The sequence below is a fragment of the Sinocyclocheilus anshuiensis genome, unplaced genomic scaffold (genome assembly GCF_001515605.1).
Source record: "Sinocyclocheilus anshuiensis isolate Anshui unplaced genomic scaffold, SAMN03320099.WGS_v1.1 scaffold7, whole genome shotgun sequence".
NCBI lineage: Eukaryota > Metazoa > Chordata > Actinopteri > Cypriniformes > Cyprinidae > Sinocyclocheilus > Sinocyclocheilus anshuiensis.
This window is the reverse complement of record NW_015549582.1, coordinates 1,242,463-1,264,921: the sequence shown is the minus strand read 5'-3', so window position 1 is coordinate 1,264,921 and position 22,459 is coordinate 1,242,463. Positions and strand designations below refer to the sequence as shown.

The 22,459-nt window shown below is 37.9% G+C and overlaps 1 protein-coding gene across 7 annotated transcripts in view; it reads left to right on the top strand.

Moving 5' to 3' along the window:
• The window catches only part of LOC107657823 (eyes absent homolog 1), a 51,209-nt gene extending 29,202 nt beyond the window's left edge, over window positions 1-22,007 (top strand). For all 7 annotated transcript variants that reach the window (XM_016446082.1, XM_016446081.1, XM_016446080.1 and 4 more), the window contains 7 exons: window positions 188-277; window positions 16,422-16,480; window positions 16,570-16,730; window positions 16,914-17,028; window positions 17,283-17,404; window positions 18,041-18,141; window positions 20,099-22,007. In XM_016446082.1, coding sequence (XP_016301568.1) covers window positions 188-277; window positions 16,422-16,480; window positions 16,570-16,730; window positions 16,914-17,028; window positions 17,283-17,404; window positions 18,041-18,141; window positions 20,099-20,179 — 729 coding nt within the window. In that variant the 3' untranslated portion in view covers window positions 20,180-22,007. The remainder of the gene's footprint in view (window positions 1-187; window positions 278-16,421; window positions 16,481-16,569; window positions 16,731-16,913; window positions 17,029-17,282; window positions 17,405-18,040; window positions 18,142-20,098) is intronic.
• The last annotated feature ends 452 nt before the right edge of the window (window positions 22,008-22,459 follow it).

Genomic DNA, 22,459 nt, shown 5'->3' with positions numbered 1-22,459 from the left:
GAGATACGTAGTATTATGTTCAAAATATATTTTCCAAAGTAAATATGGAAAAACTTAACCACAGCTAAAGATACTATTATATTATTACTGATTCTGAACTTCTGATATTAGGCCTGCCTATACAGTATATTCTTTATTTTTATATAGAAAGGATAATTTTTTTTTTTTCTTGCTGTGTGTTTTTCAGGATCCACCAACGTCAGTGTCATTGGGACTAAGAATGGAAGAGATGATCTTCAACTTGGCTGACACACATTTCTTCTTCAATGACTTGGAAGTAAGTCCAGCACTTTTTTTTTACTTTGGGGATTCACTTTTTTTGTGTGTGTGCTCACCATAGCTGTCTTCACCCCCTGTGGAGCTTATTGCAAGCCCTCTAATATGGTGATTACTTCTACAGCATGCTTTCTTAGCAGCCATATTTAAAACCCAGCCCCAAGATGTGGATAAGTCACAACAGAGTGTATACATTACATTACGAGCAGAAGAGCAGTCCATTAAAGTTTAAGCCATAGCATCAACAACCATTTAATAGCAGGGTGCCTATTTCTCGCTAACGTCCCTCAGTGGTGAAGTATTACCTCGGAGCCCAAGGGACACTATGAATTTTACATGCGCTGTCAGTCTCCCCGGCCTGCGCCCACCACTGGCCCCCTCCCTTCCCTGCCGCCCAGGCCAATTTGTTAGCTTCTAATATTTCTGTACATGCTCTGACTGTCTGCATGTCATGCTGTGTGCTCGGTGTCTCGGTCCACTCCGGCCGCAGACTCTCTGTCACGGTCTGAAAATGGCTGCTCTGCCCGCTTTGCCTGATTCATGTCGGATCAGTGTAAAATCTGCCCCCAGGGGCAGTTACTGAGAGCGTATCTAGGTGTCTGTCTGCCCCGCCTGGTGAGGGGTGAAAATGAGACCAGTAGGGACACTTCTGCTCGTGATTGGCAGCGCTCCACGTGTTCATGGTAGTGAAGTTAAGTTTGACCAGATCTGGTGTTGCTTGAGCTAGCACTTCATTTAGTGATTTGAGCAGATCAGTGATATGGCTTGTTAAAATAGCTTCAGGTCTGAAAATATGGACTGTGAAATAATTCAACAAATCCACAAGCCGGTTCACCCAAAAATAACAAATTTTGTCATCATTTATTCATCTGACTTTCTTTCTTATTTCAAGTCTTTTGAAGTTATCCCATAGCTTTGTGTTAGAAAAAGACTAAAACTGAAGTTGTTATTCACTGGAAATCTTAATCAGTTGATTCGTTTCAGAAACTGTTCTGAATGATTCGTTCACAAAAAGAATAGATCTGGTTCTGTATCATTTTTGATATGCAAATTTCTAAGACAAAATTATCAACAGGATCTAAACTTTGCTGAAAAACCTGTTGTGTGATTGGTAGTTTATACTTTTTTAGCAAGTAAATTATAATCAGAATTTTATACTTTCTTACTTTTTGGCTATATAAATATTAGCAGATGCACCAAATTGTATATTTTTGCTCAGTTTGGACCTCTGAATAAAATTGAGGTGTTTTTTTTTTCTTCTACTTCCTTGAGTATGAGCTTCATATTCTCACTATGTAATATATGAGCCATAAAAGCCGGATTTATTAAATATGATACAAAACATAAATTCAAACTTTTTTTGTTGTCTAAATGTTTATTGAACAACCATTTAAAAAGACTATTATTATTTTATATGTCAGGCTTTACAGGGTTAAACTCACTGATTCCATTTGCAGTGGAAGATTATCAGTGAATAATAATAATAATAATAAATTCAGTCCCACACAAAGCAATCGTTTGACTTGGAATATAGAAACTAAGTCATGCACAACTTTTATGATTCTTTGCCTCCTTTTTGAAATCTTCAGTCCAAATTCATTGTAATTGCATGAAATAGAGCAGCTTGAACATTCTTCAAAATATCTTCTTTTGTGTTCAACTGAAGAATTAAAATCATACAGGTTTGAAACGACACGAGGGTGAATAAACGCTAAAAGAATTTCCATTTTTGACTAAACTAGGCTTTTAAGTAGCAGACCAGACCAGATTTAACTGAACCCACCCGAGCCCAGACACCGCTGGTGAGCCACTTTCCCTCATCCCCAGAACCCGACACCACTGGCCCATTGATTTTCCTCTGTGTCCTACTCATGACTGACCCCGCAGAGGAGGAAATGTTTTGTTTGATACTTAAGTGTGAGGAGAACTGCTGCGAGCCTGCCAAGTCTCATTAGTCAACGGCCTTGCTCTGCTTTTCCTGCCGCGAGAACCAGGGAGAAAGAAAATGTTTGTGCTGCCCGAGACATTCGAGTGACAGGGAGATTCCAATCGCACTCATCTTGATCAAAGTTAATTGGCAGCAATTGGCTGTTAAATATTTCCGTATGTTTGGCTACACTAAATTGTGCCCGCTGTACTTTGTATAATGGATATGTGGATAAATGTGGCTTTTTCACAACATCTGTCCTGTATTTTGATTTCGTTTCATGTGTTTAAACCGCTTGTGTATGATTCGGCTGTCGAGGCATCTTGTAAAATGATTGGATTGCGCAATGTGCAGTTTTTCCTTTCTGCTATATCTCAGCAACCGAATTATTACATTTAGTTTTGACACTTTAAAGCTAAGGACGTTTCTCTTAAAACGACAATTGCATGCAATAGCAGAAAACTTCACTTTCTCTACTTTAAACCGTAACAGAATGTTTTCTTTGAACTAAACAGGGTGTTCAGAAAGACAGACCAAAATTATGGGAGAATTTCAAGCTGTAAATACCACAACAGATATGTATTTGAGACCTTGAAGAAATGCACATGCTCGGTCTAATGTAGTCAAAGCCATAAAGGGATTTCCCTCTGGCTTTGCACATACAAATGCCTTATGGTGATTGGTGATTGTCAACTGTGTAACTTACACAAATGTGTAAAGGACAGCCGGCACTGTCCAGAAATACACCATCAGCCTCTCAGCATTTGCTTTGTGCCTCAAATCACTGTTTAGTGTTTAAATCCACATGAATACATTTTCTCGTGGTCACATCCTGTCTGATTAAAATGTCAGGGTGTGTTGGCAATGTGTGGGGTCATGTTGCATTGTGTTGTGTTAAATTATTCTGTGCAGTCAATAGGTTGTGTTATTTGTTCACTGTTCCGCCTGCTTTCTTGCACTTGTGTGTGATTGGAGTTTGATATATTCTGATAATTGTATGAATGTTGATATAGAGGAAGGTAATGAAAAGGAAAAGCCATGTCGTATTGGTCATAAGGGATCTACTTCACACACACACACACACACACACACACACACACACACACATACACACACACACACACACACACACACACACTACTGTGACCTAGCAGACACTTAAACACGTAGAGGTCTTTGGAAAAAGAGACACTCTGTCTTGTTTTTTGGCTCACTTAATTATTTATATTGTACAATGACAGAATATATTTCATGCTTGTCAGCAATATGATCCTTGTATTGATTGCAGTATATTGATTCAAATTTCTTCATGAGAAAGGAAGATTTTAGTGGTTATTTTCAGGAACCGCACGTTTGATATTAAGAGAGTGTGCAGAATGTCCGGTAAAATTTTTATGAATAATTTTATTGAACGGTTAATTAGAAATGTGTGTTTCTGAAAAAAATTGATTGGTAACACTTTACAATAAGGTTCCATTAATTAATGTTAGTTAATGTATTAACTAACATGAACGAATAAAGAGAATACATTTTTTTACAGTATTTATTCATCTTTGTTAATGTTTGGTAATGAAAATACATACATTCACTGTTAGTTCATGTTAATTCACAGTGCATTAACTAATGTTAACAAGCACAACATTTGATTTTAATAATGCATTCATAAATGTTGAAATTAACAGTAAGATTAATAAATGCTGTTCATTCTTACTAGTTCATGCTAACTAAAGTAGTTGACTAATGTTAACTGATGAACCTTATTGTAAAGTGTTACCAATATATTTGTATGTTTAAAATATATTTATCTTAAAAATTGCTGTGCCCTTTTTAATATTTGATTTTTTTTTTAAATGTAAAGGGTATTTATTTAAAAAAAATCATCCATATATACTTGTCATAGGTAGGATTAAGTACGCTACTAAAGTTTAGATTTTTTTAATGTTTTTTAATAATATGCTCACCAAGGCTAAATGATTTATTTGATAAAAAAAATACAGTAAAACCGTAATATAGTGAAATATTATTATAATTTAAATTAACTTGTTTTATATATATTTTAAAATATAATTTATTTCTGTGATGGCAAAGCTGAATTTTCAGCATCATTACTCCAGTATTCAGTGTCACATGATCCTTCAAAAATCATTTTAATATGCTGATCTGCTGCTAAAGAAAAAAATTCTTATTATTATCAATGTTAAAATCAGTTGTCCTGCTTAATATTTCTGTAGAAACCCTGATACTTTTTTCCCCAGGATTTTTTGATGAAAATAAAGTTCAAAAGAACAGCATTTGTTTGAAATAGCAATCTTATGTAACATTATAAATGTATTTACTGCCCCTTTTGATTAGTTTAATGTGTCCTTGATAATTAAGTAATAATTTCTTTCAAAAAAGAAATCATTCTGATTTCAAACTTTGGAATAGTATTGTATGTGCATAAATCATTTCAAATTATTTCAGTTAATTTACTTTTCAGTTTTGCCTTGGAAATATTCACAATTAAATTTGAAACTGAAATAAGCCAATTAATAATCCTTTCCTTCATTTAAATATTTAGTTGTTTTTAGGAGAGATCAGGGCACAAGAAATAGCATTTTTACAAATCACACATTTAATATGAGCACAGAACGCACAGAGCTTTTAGTTGGCATGGTTCTCTTTGGTTATACCACAACTGGTTCTACCATAATTCTTGTATGTGATTACCCCAGCTTGTGTGATATGCTGTGTGCAGTACCTGAGTGTGAGGATGTGTTGGGGATGAAAGCATTCTTGTGTGTTGGGTGAGAGGTGGAGAGCGGGTTGGTGTGTGGGAATGTGTGTCTCTGGAGGCCCGGCCGTGCTCCCTCTCAGCGGGGAAGGGCCACGGCTCGCCGGGAGAGAAAACAACACAGAGCCGTCTATGGGACAGAGTTCTCCTCCCTGGCTTTGCTGAGGTGGGAACGGTTTCAATTATCCCCGGCTGTACCTCCACCGATGCATACCTGAGGCCAACTCTGTAACACTGCAAAAGGGACGTTTTTAGCACCTCCAGGATGGAGGGGCTTCGCTTATCAGTTTACAACTGGGATTGCATAGAGGTGTGACTTTTTTTTTCTTTTAAATGTTTAGAATTGCATTTTTTGTGACATCTTATGACTTTAAAACAGTTTAACAACACAGCGTTTTAGTCTAACATCTTTGCAGTGCAATTCACCTATCTTAGTTTTCAGTCTTCCTCTCGGTTATTTAGGTAGATAGCTTTGTTATTTAATATAGAGTATTTCTGGCCAATACCACAAGCAAATGTTCCATCAAAATTCCTCGAGCTCCTTGGACCAAACCAAAATAGAGGCGTGACTCTTTTGAAAGTGAAATAAGTCATTATCATAACTTTCCCTGTGCGTGTTGTGTCTTCTCCTGACTCTGGATTTAATTTGTTTTTACGTCTAGACGCAGGTAGTGTCTTTTGGCTGTCAGGGCTTCAGAGGTCCCCAGGCAGGGGCCCTGATGTGTTTTGGAATGACTAAAAAGAGAACGGAGAGCTTTTAAAGTCGGCCTGTCTATCTTCTCTCAGCATCGGCCCCTCTCTTACCCAGCAGCCCACAGTAATGGGGCCTAAAAGCAATAAGGGTTGTGCATCTGTGGAAAATGTAGTGTTACAAACAATGTGGTGACAGATGATCGTTTTGAAGCCGATTGCTCATCATTAAGCCTAAATACAGAGTTTTTTGGATTGAAGCAACATTGTGTTTTAAATTAAGATCCTCAGTTTAGACAATATGTGAAAAATGTATTAGATATGCTGATATAATACCGTTAATAAGAGTAGGTTTTTGCTTTTCTTCCTATTTGGACGGACTTTTGTTTTAACTGGCGTCACACCTATAAGGTAGAATTGCAGTGGAACATTTGGCTCGTGTACGTGTGTGTTGATGTACCAGACCGTGTTTGACCAAATTTGAACCATATTTTCCATTATCTTCTCTCCATCAGGCTTGCTTTACTTGTGTTGAGTTTACGTAAAGATCTGGGGCCGGATTCACGAAATATACTTAAGAATGAAATTCTTCTTAACTGCTAGTTAAGAATGTCTTGTACTCCTGAAAACATTTCTTAAGAATGTTCTCATCTTTTTTCTTAAAATTGTTCTGAAGACAAAACTTGAATACCTGAAAAATCATTATAAATAACGGAGCGCCAATGAATGCAACAGAGCACTCCATCTTGAGATAGGCTCTTTGACAGGAAATATTTAAAGTACATGGTGCATTAAAAAGATGTTTCCAAATTTTGAACTCCCCGCAAGCAAGTTGAGATGAAAAATAGTGGGTGTGATTATGATTTGTAGGCATGACAAAAAAAAGAAGAAGAAAAAAATATTTACATTGATCAGCAAGATTTCGGCAAGAACCACCATACAATCAGATGGCACCAAAGCCTGTAATTGTCTTCTTAAGAAAGAAAACATTTTCTTAACAAAATATAAAAAATTTCTAAGATTTGCACTTTTTACAAACATCTTAGAATGTATCATAATAATTTTCTTTATGAAGATTTTCATTCAATTTGGCCTCTGCTCTTTTCCGTCTTCATATGCCAGAGTGCGAAAAGCCTCGGTTTTAGGAAGGCCACGCTTCCAGAGAGCTTTGTTTTACTCGGCTGTTTGAATTCCATGACTGTTCAAGCACAAACTGTGGATTGGAATGAAGTGGGTCTGAAGAACTCTCTTTGTTCTCCATATCCTGTGTCCGACCCACAGGTAAGCCGCACCCTCCCTCTTTCCCCTCTACCTCTCTCACCCTTTGCGTGGGCCAACTGTGGTGGGAAAGTGAAGGGGGGCAAACACTGGGGTCATCAACCCCCCTCACAGACGGGGGGATGACAGACCCTGCCAATGGAGTGGCAGCATTGAGAACCTGCGAACCATGGATTGGGCTTTTTCACATGGACTTAGCTTGTAGGCTTGGAGGAATGTTGTGATGATGGCTGTAATCACTCACACTGTGCCTTTGTTACCTGGGACGCTCACCTGTTTGGGGAGCTGGTTCCTTCTCCAGACTGAGCTTTAGTGGAGTTTAGAGTCTGGCCCAAAGGCACAGCCATGGATGAAAGCCCTCTTACCTCCTGAGCTGAGACGCAGAGAGAAGGGGAAAAAAGAGAAACTGAGGTAGCCAGGGAGAGTAATGCAATACGGATGTTTCCAGCTCGGGACGAGAGAGAAAGTGAGGTTTGTAGTTTTAAATAATCATTTTCTTTTTTGACATTCTGCAGCAGTCGCTTCTGTGCAGTCTGCAGCAAAGCCCTTCCTCTGGCCAACAGGAAGAATCAGCCAGTCCGGCCTGATTGCTTAATGACAGATGCCAGCCGAACAAAGGAGGCTCTGATAGCTCGCATAAATGAAAAGGTTTTTCTAGGCCTGGATATTCAGAGGAGGAACTGAAAGGAAAATGAGAGAGAGTGAATGGAAATAGAGAAGAGCTGATTTCAAGGATTTCTTTTGTAGTTTGTTAGGCTTCTCTTGCAGTTTCCCACAGTTTTTCCCCACACATTTACACATTTATTTATTTTACCAGGACCTTCAGATAGTTTAGTGAATGAGAAGGGATCAAAAAATTGATGAATTAAACAGAGACAACGTGTTTGTGTAAGCCGTAATTATGTACGGATTGCAGAGCAGGATCTTTACACAGCCTATAGTAGGAACATCTGGTGTTAGTTAGCAGCGATTGTAGGTTTATAAGAAAAGACAGACCTATTTACACTGGATCACACTCACACAGTTTTTCCTATATATTAATTTATTCATGAACACGTAACAAATATATAAATATATAATTAAAAAATGTAAATAAAAATCTATAATTTTTAAGACTTTTTGGTGCCTAATGCCATGGTTGTATCACAATGCGAAAATCATTAAAACAAAAATACGATTGTTGCATAATCTTTTATTATTTTTTATGGGAAAACTGCTTCACTGCTTATTAATATTTGAAAAACAAAATTACTAAAATCATTAAAATAATGAGATATGAGATTGTTGCATGTTATTTTACTATTATTTTTAGGAGAATTGTTTTTTTTAAACTGTGTCGCTACCAATTAATATATATATATTTTTTCTTTTTTTTTTATGTATATATATATATATATATATTTTTTTTTTTTTCTATGATAAAAATATTGAAATATGTATTTATTACTTGAGGGTTACACTACACTAAATGTACACATTAAATGTGACCCTGGACCACAAAACCAGTCTTAAGTTGCAGGGGGATATTTGTAGCAATAGCCAAAAAAACATTGTATGGGTCAAAATTATCGATTTTTCTTTTATGCCAAAAATCATTAGGATATAAAGTAAAGATAATGTTCCATGAAGATATTTAGTAAATTTCCTACCATAAATATATCAAAACTTAATTTTTATTTAATAATATGCATTGCTAAGAACTTCATTTGGACAACTTTAAAGACATTTGATTTTAATAATGCATTAATAAATGTTGAAATTAACAGTAAGATTAATAAATGCTGTTCATTCTTACTAGTTCATGCTAACTAAAGTAGTTGACTAATGTTAACTGATGAACCTTATTGTAAAGTGTTACCAATATATTTGTATGTTTAAAATATATTTATCTTAAAAATTGCTGTGCCCTTTTTAATATTTGATTTTTTTTTTAAATGTAAAGGGTATTTATTTAAAAAAAATCATCCATATATACTTGTCATAGGTAGGATTAAGTACGCTACTAAAGTTTAGATTTTTTTAATGTTTTTTAATAATATGCTCACCAAGGCTAAATGATTTATTTGATAAAAAAAATACAGTAAAACCGTAATATAGTGAAATATTATTATAATTTAAATTAACTTGTTTTATATATATTTTAAAATATAATTTATTTCTGTGATGGCAAAGCTGAATTTTCAGCATCATTACTCCAGTATTCAGTGTCACATGATCCTTCAAAAATCATTTTAATATGCTGATCTGCTGCTAAAGAAAAAAATTCTTATTATTATCAATGTTAAAATCAGTTGTCCTGCTTAATATTTCTGTAGAAACCCTGATACTTTTTTCCCCAGGATTTTTTGATGAAAATAAAGTTCAAAAGAACAGCATTTGTTTGAAATAGCAATCTTATGTAACATTATAAATGTATTTACTGCCCCTTTTGATTAGTTTAATGTGTCCTTGATAATTAAGTAATAATTTCTTTCAAAAAAGAAATCATTCTGATTTCAAACTTTGGAATAGTATTGTATGTGCATAAATCATTTCAAATTATTTCAGTTAATTTACTTTTCAGTTTTGCCTTGGAAATATTCACAATTAAATTTGAAACTGAAATAAGCCAATTAATAATCCTTTCCTTCATTTAAATATTTAGTTGTTTTTAGGAGAGATCAGGGCACAAGAAATAGCATTTTTACAAATCACACATTTAATATGAGCACAGAACGCACAGAGCTTTTAGTTGGCATGGTTCTCTTTGGTTATACCACAACTGGTTATACCATAATTCTTGTATGCAATTACCCCAGTTTGTGTGATATGCTGCGTGCAGTACCTGAGTTTGAGGATGTGTTGGGGATGAAAGCATTCTTGTGTGTTGGGTGAGAGGTGGAGTGCGGGTTGGTGTGTGGGAATGTGCGTCTCTGGAGGCCCGGCCGTGCTCCCTCTCAGTGGGGAAGGGCCACGGCTCGCCGGGAGAGAAAACAACACAGAGCCGTCTATGGGACAGAGTTCTCCTCCCTGGCTTTGCTGAGGTGGGAACGGTTTCAATTATCCCCGGCTGTACCTCCACCGATGCATACCTGAGGCCAACTCTGTAACACTGCAAAAGGGACGTTTTTAGCACCTCCAGGATGGAGGGGCTTCGCTTATCAGTTTACAACTGGGATTGCATAGAGGTGTGACTTTTTTTTTCTTTTAAATGTTTAGAATTGCATTTTTTGTGACATCTTATGACTTTAAAACAGTTTAACAACACAGCGTTTTAGTCTAACATCTTTGCAGTGCAATTCACCTATCTTAGTTTTCAGTCTTCCTCTCGGTTATTTAGGTAGATAGCTTTGTTATTTAATATAGAGTATTTCTGGCCAATACCACAAGCAAATGTTCCATCAAAATTCCTCGAGCTCCTTGGACCAAACCAAAATAGAGGCGTGACTCTTTTGAAAGTGAAATAAGTCATTATCATAACTTTCCCTGTGCGTGTTGTGTCTTCTCCTGACTCTGGATTTAATTTGTTTTTACGTCTAGACGCAGGTAGTGTCTTTTGGCTGTCAGGGCTTCAGAGGTCCCCAGGCAGGGGCCCTGATGTGTTTTGGAATGACTAAAAAGAGAACGGAGAGCTTTTAAAGTCGGCCTGTCTATCTTCTCTCAGCATCGGCCCCTCTCTTACCCAGCAGCCCACAGTAATGGGGCCTAAAAGCAATAAGGGTTGTGCATCTGTGGAAAATGTAGTGTTACAAACAATGTGGTGACAGATGATCGTTTTGAAGCCGATTGCTCATCATTAAGCCTAAATACAGAGTTTTTTGGATTGAAGCAACATTGTGTTTTAAATTAAGATCCTCAGTTTAGACAATATGTGAAAAATGTATTAGATATGCTGATATAATACCGTTAATAAGAGTAGGTTTTTGCTTTTCTTCCTATTTGGACGGACTTTTGTTTTAACTGGCGTCACACCTATAAGGTAGAATTGCAGTGGAACATTTGGCTCGTGTACGTGTGTGTTGATGTACCAGACCGTGTTTGACCAAATTTGAACCATATTTTCCATTATCTTCTCTCCATCAGGCTCGCTTTACTTGTGTTGAGTTTACGTAAAGATCTGGGGCCGGATTCACGAAATATACTTAAGAATGAAATTCTTCTTAACTGCTAGTTAAGAATGTCTTGTACTCCTGAAAACATTTCTTAAGAATGTTCTCATCTTTTTTCTTAAAATTGTTCTGAAGACAAAACTTTAATACCTGAAAAATCATTATAAATAACGGAGCGCCAATGAATGCAACAGAGCACTCCATCTTGAGATAGGCTCTTTGACAGGAAATATTTAAAGTACATGGTGCATTAAAAAGATGTTTCCAAATTTTGAACTCCCCGCAAGCAAGTTGAGATGAAAAATAGTGGGTGTGATTATGATTTGTAGGCATGACAAAAAAAAGAAGAAGAAAAAAATATTTACATTGATCAGCAAGATTTCGGCAAGAACCACCATACAATCAGATGGCACCAAAGCCTGTAATTGTCTTCTTAAGAAAGAAAACATTTTCTTAACAAAATATAAAAAATTTCTAAGATTTGCACTTTTTACAAACATCTTAGAATGTATCATAATAATTTTCTTTATGAAGATTTTCATTCAATTTGGCCTCTGCTCTTTTCCGTCTTCATATGCCAGAGTGCGAAAAGCCTCGGTTTTAGGAAGGTCACGCTTCCAGAGAGCTTTGTTTTACTCGGCTGTTTGAATTCCATGACTGTTCAAGCACAAACTGTGGATTGGAATGAAGTGGGTCTGAAGAACTCTCTTTGTTCTCCATATCCTGTGTCCGACCCACAGGTAAGCCGCACCCTCCCTCTTTCCCCTCTACCTCTCTCACCCTTTGCGTGGGCCAACTGTGGTGGGAAAGTGAAGGGGGGCAAACACTGGGGTCATCAACCCCCCTCACAGACGGGGGGATGACAGACCCTGCCAATGGAGTGGCAGCATTGAGAACCTGCGAACCATGGATTGGGCTTTTTCACATGGACTTAGCTTGTAGGCTTGGAGGAATGTTGTGATGATGGCTGTAATCACTCACACTGTGCCTTTGTTACCTGGGACGCTCACCTGTTTGGGGAGCTGGTTCCTTCTCCAGACTGAGCTTTAGTGGAGTTTAGAGTCTGGCCCAAAGGCACAGCCATGGATGAAAGCCCTCTTACCTCCTGAGCTGAGACGCAGAGAGAAGGGGAAAAAAGAGAAACTGAGGTAGCCAGGGAGAGTAATGCAATACGGATGTTTCCAGCTCGGGACGAGAGAGAAAGTGAGGTTTGTAGTTTTAAATAATCATTTTCTTTTTTGACATTCTGCAGCAGTCGCTTCTGTGCAGTCTGCAGCAAAGCCCTTCCTCTGGCCAACAGGAAGAATCAGCCAGTCCGGCCTGATTGCTTAATGACAGATGCCAGCCGAACAAAGGAGGCTCTGATAGCTCGCATAAATGAAAAGGTTTTTCTAGGCCTGGATATTCAGAGGAGGAACTGAAAGGAAAATGAGAGAGAGTGAATGGAAATAGAGAAGAGCTGATTTCAAGGATTTCTTTTGTAGTTTGTTAGGCTTCTCTTGCAGTTTCCCACAGTTTTTCCCCACACATTTACACATTTATTTATTTTACCAGGACCTTCAGATAGTTTAGTGAATGAGAAGGGATCAAAAAATTGATGAATTAAACAGAGACAACGTGTTTGTGTAAGCCGTAATTATGTACGGATTGCAGAGCAGGATCTTTACACAGCCTATAGTAGGAACATCTGGTGTTAGTTAGCAGCGATTGTAGGTTTATAAGAAAAGACAGACCTATTTACACTGGATCACACTCACACAGTTTTTCCTATATATTAATTTATTCATGAACACGTAACAAATATATAAATATATAATTAAAAAATGTAAATAAAAATCTATAATTTTTAAGACTTTTTGGTGCCTAATGCCATGGTTGTATCACAATGCGAAAATCATTAAAACAAAAATACGATTGTTGCATAATCTTTTATTATTTTTTATGGGAAAACTGCTTCACTGCTTATTAATATTTGAAAAACAAAATTACTAAAATCATTAAAATAATGAGATATGAGATTGTTGCATGTTATTTTACTATTATTTTTAGGAGAATTGTTTTTTTTAAACTGTGTCGCTACCAATTAATATATATATATTTTTTCTTTTTTTTTTATGTATATATATATATATATATATTTTTTTTTTTTTCTATGATAAAAATATTGAAATATGTATTTATTACTTGAGGGTTACACTACACTAAATGTACACATTAAATGTGACCCTGGACCACAAAACCAGTCTTAAGTTGCAGGGGGATATTTGTAGCAATAGCCAAAAAAACATTGTATGGGTCAAAATTATCGATTTTTCTTTTATGCCAAAAATCATTAGGATATAAAGTAAAGATCATGTTCCATGAAGATATTTTGTAAATGTCCTACCATAAATATATAAAAATTTCATTTTTGATTAGTAATATCCATTGCTAAGAACTTCATTTGGACAACTTTAAAGGCGATTTTCTCAGTATTTTGATTTTTTTGCACCCTCAGTTTCCAGACCTCTAGTTGTATCTCGGCCAAATATTGTCCTATCCTAACAACCATACATTTGCTGTATGGTTGTTTAATAAGCTTATTTATTCAGCTTTCAGATGATGTATAAATCTCAATTTCAAAAAAACTGACCCTTATGACTTGGTTTTGTGGTCCAGGGTCACAAGTGTAAACTTTTCTTGAAAATGCTATAAAAGTTCAAAACCATATAAAAAAACAACCTGAATACAAATCGTGGTTTAACGTTTTAAACTACATTTAAACTCTCTCATTTATCATTGACCCCATTATCTAAATAGAATTTTTACCACCAGCCGTCGTGCTATACTTCATACAATATTTACAGTATCTCATCCTTTCAACATAACACCTTCTTGAAGATACCTTCAGCCACCCTTGAAGATCAACCACATGCTGTACTTAACCACTTTAAAGCTGGCCCATCCTCGGTTATTAGGCTTAACGGTGTTTACGAGTGCTTAAGAAGCTGCCTTAATGAGTCTCATGAGTTACTGTAAGACATTAGGACCGAGCGGCTCCATTAGGATCCTGGTGCAGCTACCAGAGTGGCAGTCAAGTGGTTTATGTGGGCTCCAGCTGTGTGCGGTAATTGCTAGAGGTTGTGCATTCTTTCTCTGCCCTCACTTTCATCCCGGAGGTCTGGAAACCCACAACACGACTCTTAATTGTGTGTCGTAATAACCAGCGAATTAAAAGGCAATGTAAACATGTGGTGATTCCGTGAAAGGGAGATGGTAACGTGTTAAAGTAACGCATTTGTTATCATAACCGTTAATGCTCAGGATTTAACGTTGTGATGGGGGGCCCAGTTTTCTGTAATGATTTTGGCCTGTCCAAAAGTCCTCTTTGAAAAACAAATTGGTACTTCAGAAGTATTACAGATCCGTTGCTGACTATCTAGAAACAGATTACACAAATAGCTTGAGGTGTTCCTGATCCGCGGCTGCAATTGGCAGTCCATCTTTTGGCTCCGCAACACTCGAAGTTCTCCATGTGAGGTCACCCCAGCTCCCCGCTCACAAACGGCCCTGCCTCCAGCCCCCCTCCCCCTTATCTGAGCCTGTGGAGCCCTGGAGAGGAGGAGCAGGGCACCGGGTCAAAGTCTTTTCCTCTTTGGATCTCGAGGCTTGCTGGGAGAGTCTTGGCGAGAGAATGGCTGCATTAGAGCAGGGGTTGGGGGTCAAGATTTTAATTCTGTTAAAGAACAGCTGGTTTGAGTTTCTCTTCACGTTGCTCTCCCCTCCCTCTCTGCACAAATCCAGAGAGATGAAAAATTTGTTCAGAGGGGAACCAGTAAAATAAAAAAGGTTTACAGTCTAAAGCGCTTACCCCTACCCTGCTGTAGCATTAGACAGGAATGCAATAACATCAGCATTTGGCCAGGTTCAGACGGAGTTAAAACAAGGAAGTGCTTTTTGTATTTTTGTGTCTTAGCAGCTTGTTGAAACTTAATTAAAAGGCTTAAAGTTCTGGAAAGGAAATTCAAAAGAATGGCTAAAAGGAAATACCCCCTTCTAAAATTCAACTACCGAGTAAATTGTTAGATTAAACTTGAAATATGAATGGAGGTTTAACAGAACAACTGGCAATTTCAACCCATTTTCTTTTTACTTCATTGGATGGGGTTTAATTTGTAATTATAAATATACATATATTCATTTATTTTTTTCCATTTTTGTACATGTGTATATTTTGTATATTTATAATTAGAATTTTAACAAGTTTATACAGAGAGGTGTAATTCCTAATTATAATTAATATGATTGTATTTAATCAGATAGATAGAAAGATAGATAGATAGATAGATAGATAGATATACATACGTTTATATAATGAGGTTTAATTCATAATTATAGATAAATATTTATGTATTTATTTAAAAATGTACAAATATACTTCAATCTGTGTATATATATAATGTTTTGATTTTCTTGTTAATATATATATATTTATTTATTTATTTATTTTTTTATTTTGGGGGGGGGTGCATTTTTTATATTATTATTTTATTTATATATTTATTTATTCATCTATTTGTTTTCTTGCAGATGATTTTTGGAACACACAAGCCGCCAACTCTGTCTTTCCATGTGATTTTTGTTTGATTTGAATGCTCATGCCCAGCTCACTAACATCTAGGGCTCTTGTGAGGGGTGGGGGAGAGGACGACTATAAATGGAAAACTAATAACAGATTTTCAGTCTGCTTTCTCCAAAAAGCTGGCCTCAGGCTGTGTTGGTGTGTGGCTCGGCAGCAATCAGAGGTCATAATTTCATTGGCGGTTAGCATCAGGTTCAATTTTTCTAGTGCGTTACATTTACCAGAAAGTCTGGTTTGTGTTACTGTGTACACTGGCTGAATCAGCTCTGAGTTGTAGAATCATTCAGCCTCTCCAAGAAGTGGAGACCCTGAAGGAGGCACAGACACTCTCATTATCCCACAGCTATCTCTTTGTTCAGGCAGCAGACTCTGGACAAGCAGACCTAACACAGAGAGGCCGTTTCTACCTTCCCGGAGTCTACCGATCCCATCCCAATTGACTTTACGTACCAGCAGATGTGTATATCAAGAGATCCCCCTAGTGGTACTGGCCAAATGGGTCGGACCCCCAGTCCCCCGATGATGGTGTTTATTTTTATTAAGATTTAGCAGGTGGGGGGTTAGAGGCTGGAAGTGGTTGAGGGTTGATTTGAGCTTTCGGGAGAGAGCTCAGCCTTCAATTGGGAATTCTACAGTTGTTGACATTATTTACTTCAGGGATCCAAATCGTAACCAATTTTGCACATTAAAAAAAAACATTAATCAAATTGGTATATTTTAATTTCAACCAGCTCACCATGTCCATCCTTTGCTTTTGCTTGTTTCCAGGAGTGCGATCAGGTCCACATTGACGACGTGTCGTCGGACGACAACGGGCAAGATCTAAGGTAAAGTTAGCACCATGCTAGCCCTTTCACAGTTCACTATGACTAAAGTCGAGCTCAAAAACCATTCTCTCTCTCTCCTCTCTGTTCAGTACATATAATTTTAGCACAGACGGATTCCACGCTGCTGCCACTAGTGCCAACCTGTGTCTGGCCACTGGCGTACGAGGAGGTGTGGACTGGATGAGAAAGCTCGCCTTCCGCTACAGACGAGTAAAAGAAATTTACACCACCTATAAAAATAACGTCGGAGGTAATCCCCCAATAAACTGCTTTGCTACAATTGCTGGGGAAGAGGGGTGGTGTGTCAACAAAAGCACTCATAAGTTTCTCAAATAATCCCTTATGCACAAACCACTCGGTCTGGGTAAATTTCGAAATTTCTCAAAGTATTCGCGGGATGGTCCAACTCAAACAATGTTTCTGTTCATTTCAGGTCTGCTTGGCCCGGCCAAAAGGGAAGCCTGGTTGCAATTGAGAGCAGAAATTGAAGCCCTGACTGACTCCTGGTTAACACTGGCACTGAAAGCACTAACATTAATCCACTCAAGGTAGGCCTTAGCACGAGCAAATTATATAGAGCCCATCTCTGATACACATAAATCAGTGAGAGGTGTGAATACTGGTTTGCTTTATGTCCCAATACCTCAAAGAACACTTACTCTCTGTATTATACAGCATTTTAAGAGGACAACAATTAAAGATCCATTTATCATGGAGCGTTCTGGATGACAAATGGCATGCCTGGATAGCCTTGTCCTCCCTTGTGCACTTTAACTTGACATACTTTGCCATTCAATTACAGATCAAACTGTGTGAACATCTTAGTGACCACAACACAGCTCATACCTGCCCTCGCCAAGGTCCTCCTGTATGGACTGGGAGTAGTATTTCCAATTGAAAACATTTATAGCGCCACGAAAATAGGTAAGTGCGATCTCAGTATTAACTACCTGTGTGTGAATGGACTCTATTGGAGTGTGGCCGTAATTACTGTGATATTACGTGTAAACAGCGTGAGACACATGGCGTGTGATTGGGTTAGGCTGCAGAAGTGGCGGACACAAGAGAGGGTTGATGTTCAGGAAGAGGTCTAATCAGGCTGGGATTATTTTCTTGGAGATCAGCCTGAACTGGGCCTCTCCTTTTCAGGTCTACATATGAAACCACTTCGGCAAATTTATGTCATTCCACTTTGACATTTTTTTTCTTCTTTTCGGCCTCTCCGCTTTTTCGAATGCAAAATAAACACCAACCTTTACTTTCATACTTTTGTTCGCGCAAAGCTCAGCGCCTCCCTCGCTCACATTTACATGGGAGGTTGATTTAGCTTGTTAAACTCCATTTGTCCCACGTTCTGAGAGGAATAAGGCACACTTAATGCTTTTCAGGCTGCTTTTATCTGAGCATCGATCTCATCGTATCTCCAAGCAAGGCAAAATGTTTACACTGCGTAATTTTGTGTAATTTATTGTGTATTTAAAGAGCCCCTCCTGGGCCTGGATCTTGGATGTGGCTTCCTTGCTTTGCGCAGCAACCTAAACCTGCTTCTCCTCTCCCCAGGAAAAGAGAGCTGCTTCGAGAGAGTTATCCAGAGGTTCGGGAGGAAAGTTGTTTATGTGGTGGTGGGGGACGGCGTGGAGGAGGAGACAGGGTCGAAAAAGGTATGAAGACGCCTAGAACTCTATAGCACTTTCCCTTCAAACCTTTAATTTCTTCAGGCCATTCCCTGAAAGTGTCATTGGACCAGCGAGAGAATTATTCTCGCATTGTAATCAGCTCATTTCCCCTGACAGCTTGAATGTAAAGGGAGGCAAGATGACATAATTACACGTCCCTGCATGTGACTGCCGTTTCACCTTGTGTAATGCTAGACAAGTCCTCTCAGGCATTTTAGAGGGGCCGGTTCATAAATATAATATGCATTTAAGGCGCTTAAATCATTGTTAGATAAGTCGAGGATATTCAGAAGAACATAAGGACCATCAGAGGAGTGTTGTTTTCCTGTCTCTTGTTGTTCAACCCAGAAGATTTATGTTACCTGCCGCCTGTGTATTCAGAACATCTGCCAAGTTTTCCAAAGCTATAAGCCACAAAACTTGAAAGTATTCATTGTGTAATTAATTATCAAAGCAGCTTGTTGTTCAGACAGGCTACAAACAGCCGAAAATGTGTTGGTGTGATTATTATATTGTGCCAAGTGATTTGTTCCATGTTGTCAGTTAATCATGCAAGGAATGTGAACGTATAAGTTTTACATGTCAGTCCCCATTTCCTCCAAGATAAAGTGTTTAGACGGAGTGCAGGGGAGTTTAATAAGTCCTTGGCACTTAAGAAACCCAGCTTGATATAAAATGCCACAGTTTTGTCAGATACAACACTAGTGTCAAGGGTGACTTTGTATGAAACCACCAAAGCAAAGTTAAACCTTTGTATACTTTCGTTTTTTCCATCGTATCCCAGAAACAATTCCCTCTAGTTAATAACTCGACCGAGGCAAAAGGAGATACCATCTCTGGCTTTTAAAGTTAAAAGCAAAGACAATTTACAAAACAAAAGAAAAGAGTCTTTTAAGGGTCAGTGCAAGCTTCTCTAAGCAGAACATATGCCTGAGAGAGGCTATACCTTTGATAAGACTCAGTAATGGTTTGTGTGTGGACGACTCTGAGCTGACAAGCTTCTTTCATTCTGGCAGAATCATATTCCCCTGTGGCCTCTCCCAGGAACAATGCCTCATTTGCAAAGTTGTGTTCGGATAAGTTTGTGCAGAGGTGCTGTATATGTATAGTGTATTTAATAGTTATTTCCCACCGGGCCTTACTTTTTTCTAAGGTGTAGTAAAACATTTTGCTATGTTTTGTAATTGGGCCTTTGTTGTTTTTTATATTTGAAATATTTTTTGTTATATTTTTCCAACAATATTAAAAGATTCTAAATATGTGACCCTGGACCACAAAACCAGTCTTAAGTGTCAATCTCATGACTGTGTGTCAAGGTCCATAAGTTTCTTAAAATCTTTTTATGACCAGGCAAGTTCAGGTTGTACAATAATATCATGTGGTGTGACTCCCCAAAAATGAAATCATATGTTGTGAATGAATAATTCATGGTATTTATTATTGTTATTATTATAAAAAAAAAAAAAAAAAGTTTACCTCGAAAACATATTTAAAAACCTTTTTGAAATTATTAAAAAAGGATTATGATGCACGTGTACACATGTATTCAAGGTGTAATTAAAAAAAAAATGTTTTAATTGGTTACACCATATGACATTTCGTCATTAAATTGAAAATGGTCTAAACATGAACACAAAAAGTACATTTGTTTTAAACTAGATTTTTTCCCCTTTATTTTCATGTCATTTAGCTGTCAAAATTAGATTTTTTTTTAATGATATTTACTGAGTGATCTCAATGGTATGGTGCTGCTTAAGTGGTTGTAGTTTGTAAGTCCTTCCTCTTCTCAAGTCTCGTGTGATGTTACGGGCCATCGAGGCTGTTCAGACGGCGCTCATGGGCATGATTGTTTTTCTAAGTGAAGTGTTCATTGCAGGTTTTGTGTTTCTTTATTTTCTCTTTCATCCTCAAACATTCTCTCTCTTTCCCTGTGTCTTTCCAGCACAACATGCCTTTCTGGAGGATCTCTAGTCACTCTGACCTCATGGCCCTGCACCACGCTCTGGACCTGGAGTACTTGTAGCACTGTGACGGCCCTGTCGCTCTGTCCCAGGCCGTGCGGGGGCCCTGCAGACCCATACCCAGCACTGTCAGCCTGCTGCGTCGCCCGACCGTCTGCGTTCCGACAGCACCAGACCAAAAACAAAATCGTTCACACACATAACGTAGAGAGAGAGCAACACGCTCAGCATGTTGACACATGGCCGCAATTCGTCTTAACCCTAAACCTTTTTCAAAGTGGAGGAGAGTGAATTTATGGCGCTGCAGCTGCTGGCCCTGGTTACTGTGAATTGGCTTTTTTTCCGAAGCCATCAAAATGTTTTACAGCCCTGTCTACGCGGGGGACTCGGCAAGGGTTCACACCTGTGACAAAAACTGAGCTACCGATGCCTTTGGAACTCAGCAGGACTCCGATCCCACTGCAACTTGGTGTAATGTTTTATCTCTTTATGTCTCAAGCGATGGTACAAAGACAGTGGGGCACAACCCCTTCGCTTTCCTCGTTTCGCCAGACCTGTTGCCCTGGATGTCCTACGCTTCTTATTTATAATCTTCGAGAGACTTTGTGGAGCGGCACTGGCCCCAAAAAAGAAACTTGTGCCTTTTCGCATTACAACGTACTTTGATTTCACTACACCAAGAAGTTTAAGGAGAAAAAAATGGATTTTCTAAGTAATTTAAGGAAAAAAAATTAACGAAACATTATTTACATTGCAGAGACAATCGTGTACAGAAATTTTTTTGTGTGTGTGTGTAAATTTGTAATCACTGGACTATTCCTTCCTATATTAATTAAGGTACATGCTGTGGAAAGCCGTTTCATGGAAGTACGTACGTAAAGGCGTTGGCGCAGTAGCTCATGCAAAGCCTGAAAGTGTTCATGTGTTCAAGGTTTCATTCAATAAATAAATGTAGATAAGGATTTTTTTTGTGTGTGTGTGTGTGTGTGTGTGTGTGATAATTGTTTTGTCATGACCAAAAGCATGGATGTCAAGTGTCAATAATTTCGTATTTTTCTTCAGTGATGTTTTGTTTCCTCCTTTGTATGCTTTGCTCCTTAAAGGTGGTGAGAACTTGTGAGTCCATGTAGAGACTTACTCTCTCTCTTTCAGTCAGGATTTCATAGCGAATTCAATCCCAATGGTAGCTCAAACTCCAAGGAAGAACATAAGCAGCATAATAAGAATAATAATCTTCTGAATGTCAAGCTTCAAACTGAGTGTAAATGTCTGTATCCCCAGTACTATCTCCTGCCCGAGCTGGACATTGAACCTCAGCGTCCGTGACAGGCATTTAAGCTTAAATAGGTTTTATTATCTTTTGTACCGGCGCTAAAGCAGAAAGTCTTGTACAGCAAGTGTAATTTTGTATGAAGTAGTCTTTTTATTTTGATTGTGTCCACTGTAGTTGGATTTTCATGATGCATATTGGTAGTTCTAAGGTAACTGTGGACTGGAAACTCTAGCTCTTAGACTTTAAAAAAGAAAGCCACTACTCACTCGCACCTACACACACACACACACACTCACTCTCACAATGGAGTTGAGAACATACATGTGCTATCGACTGTGAATTTCCCCAGCTAACTCGATCTGTTTTTCATTTTCCCTCCCGGCACATGATAATGTTCTGTTGGGCTCCTGCAGGTGAGGTCGTCTTCTCTGGCCTAGTTTTTCTCACCACATTTACAATTTCACCCCTCTTATTGCATCGCCCGCCACCCCCCATACCGGGGAATCACATTTTGCTGCTAGATCACGGTAACATTAGATGTTTTCTAGATTTAACACACTTTTTTTTTTTTTTATAAATGATGCAATCATAATGCAAACTGGACAAAATTTACAATATGTGGGCCTCATTGTGAAACAGTTTGTTGTGTCTGCAAAAAGATGTGTACAGATGTTTTGACATTTATTATTTGATTGTGTTTAAATTAATAAAAACTGATTTGTGAACTGTTACACACATTTTTGCAAGTGATTGAAATGGTGGCTCTGCAATCTTCTGCCATGGAGTTTGTATTTATTGACTGTTTGCTCCTGCGATCAAATGCCTCCAAAGTTAAGTGTTTTGGAATAGCGGTTTTCTGCAAATGATGAATGTCCAGAGATCATTATATTAACATTTTACATATACACACGCAGAGAAGGACACTTTATAAAAGTCCCATTTTATGGGATGGGAATGTAGATTTTGTGTGGTCTCTTCGTTTCTTCTCGTCGTTTGGTGGTCTGCAATTCAGCATTTCCCCCTCTGACAGATTCTCAGACAACACGTCATGTATTGCACTTTTGTTTAA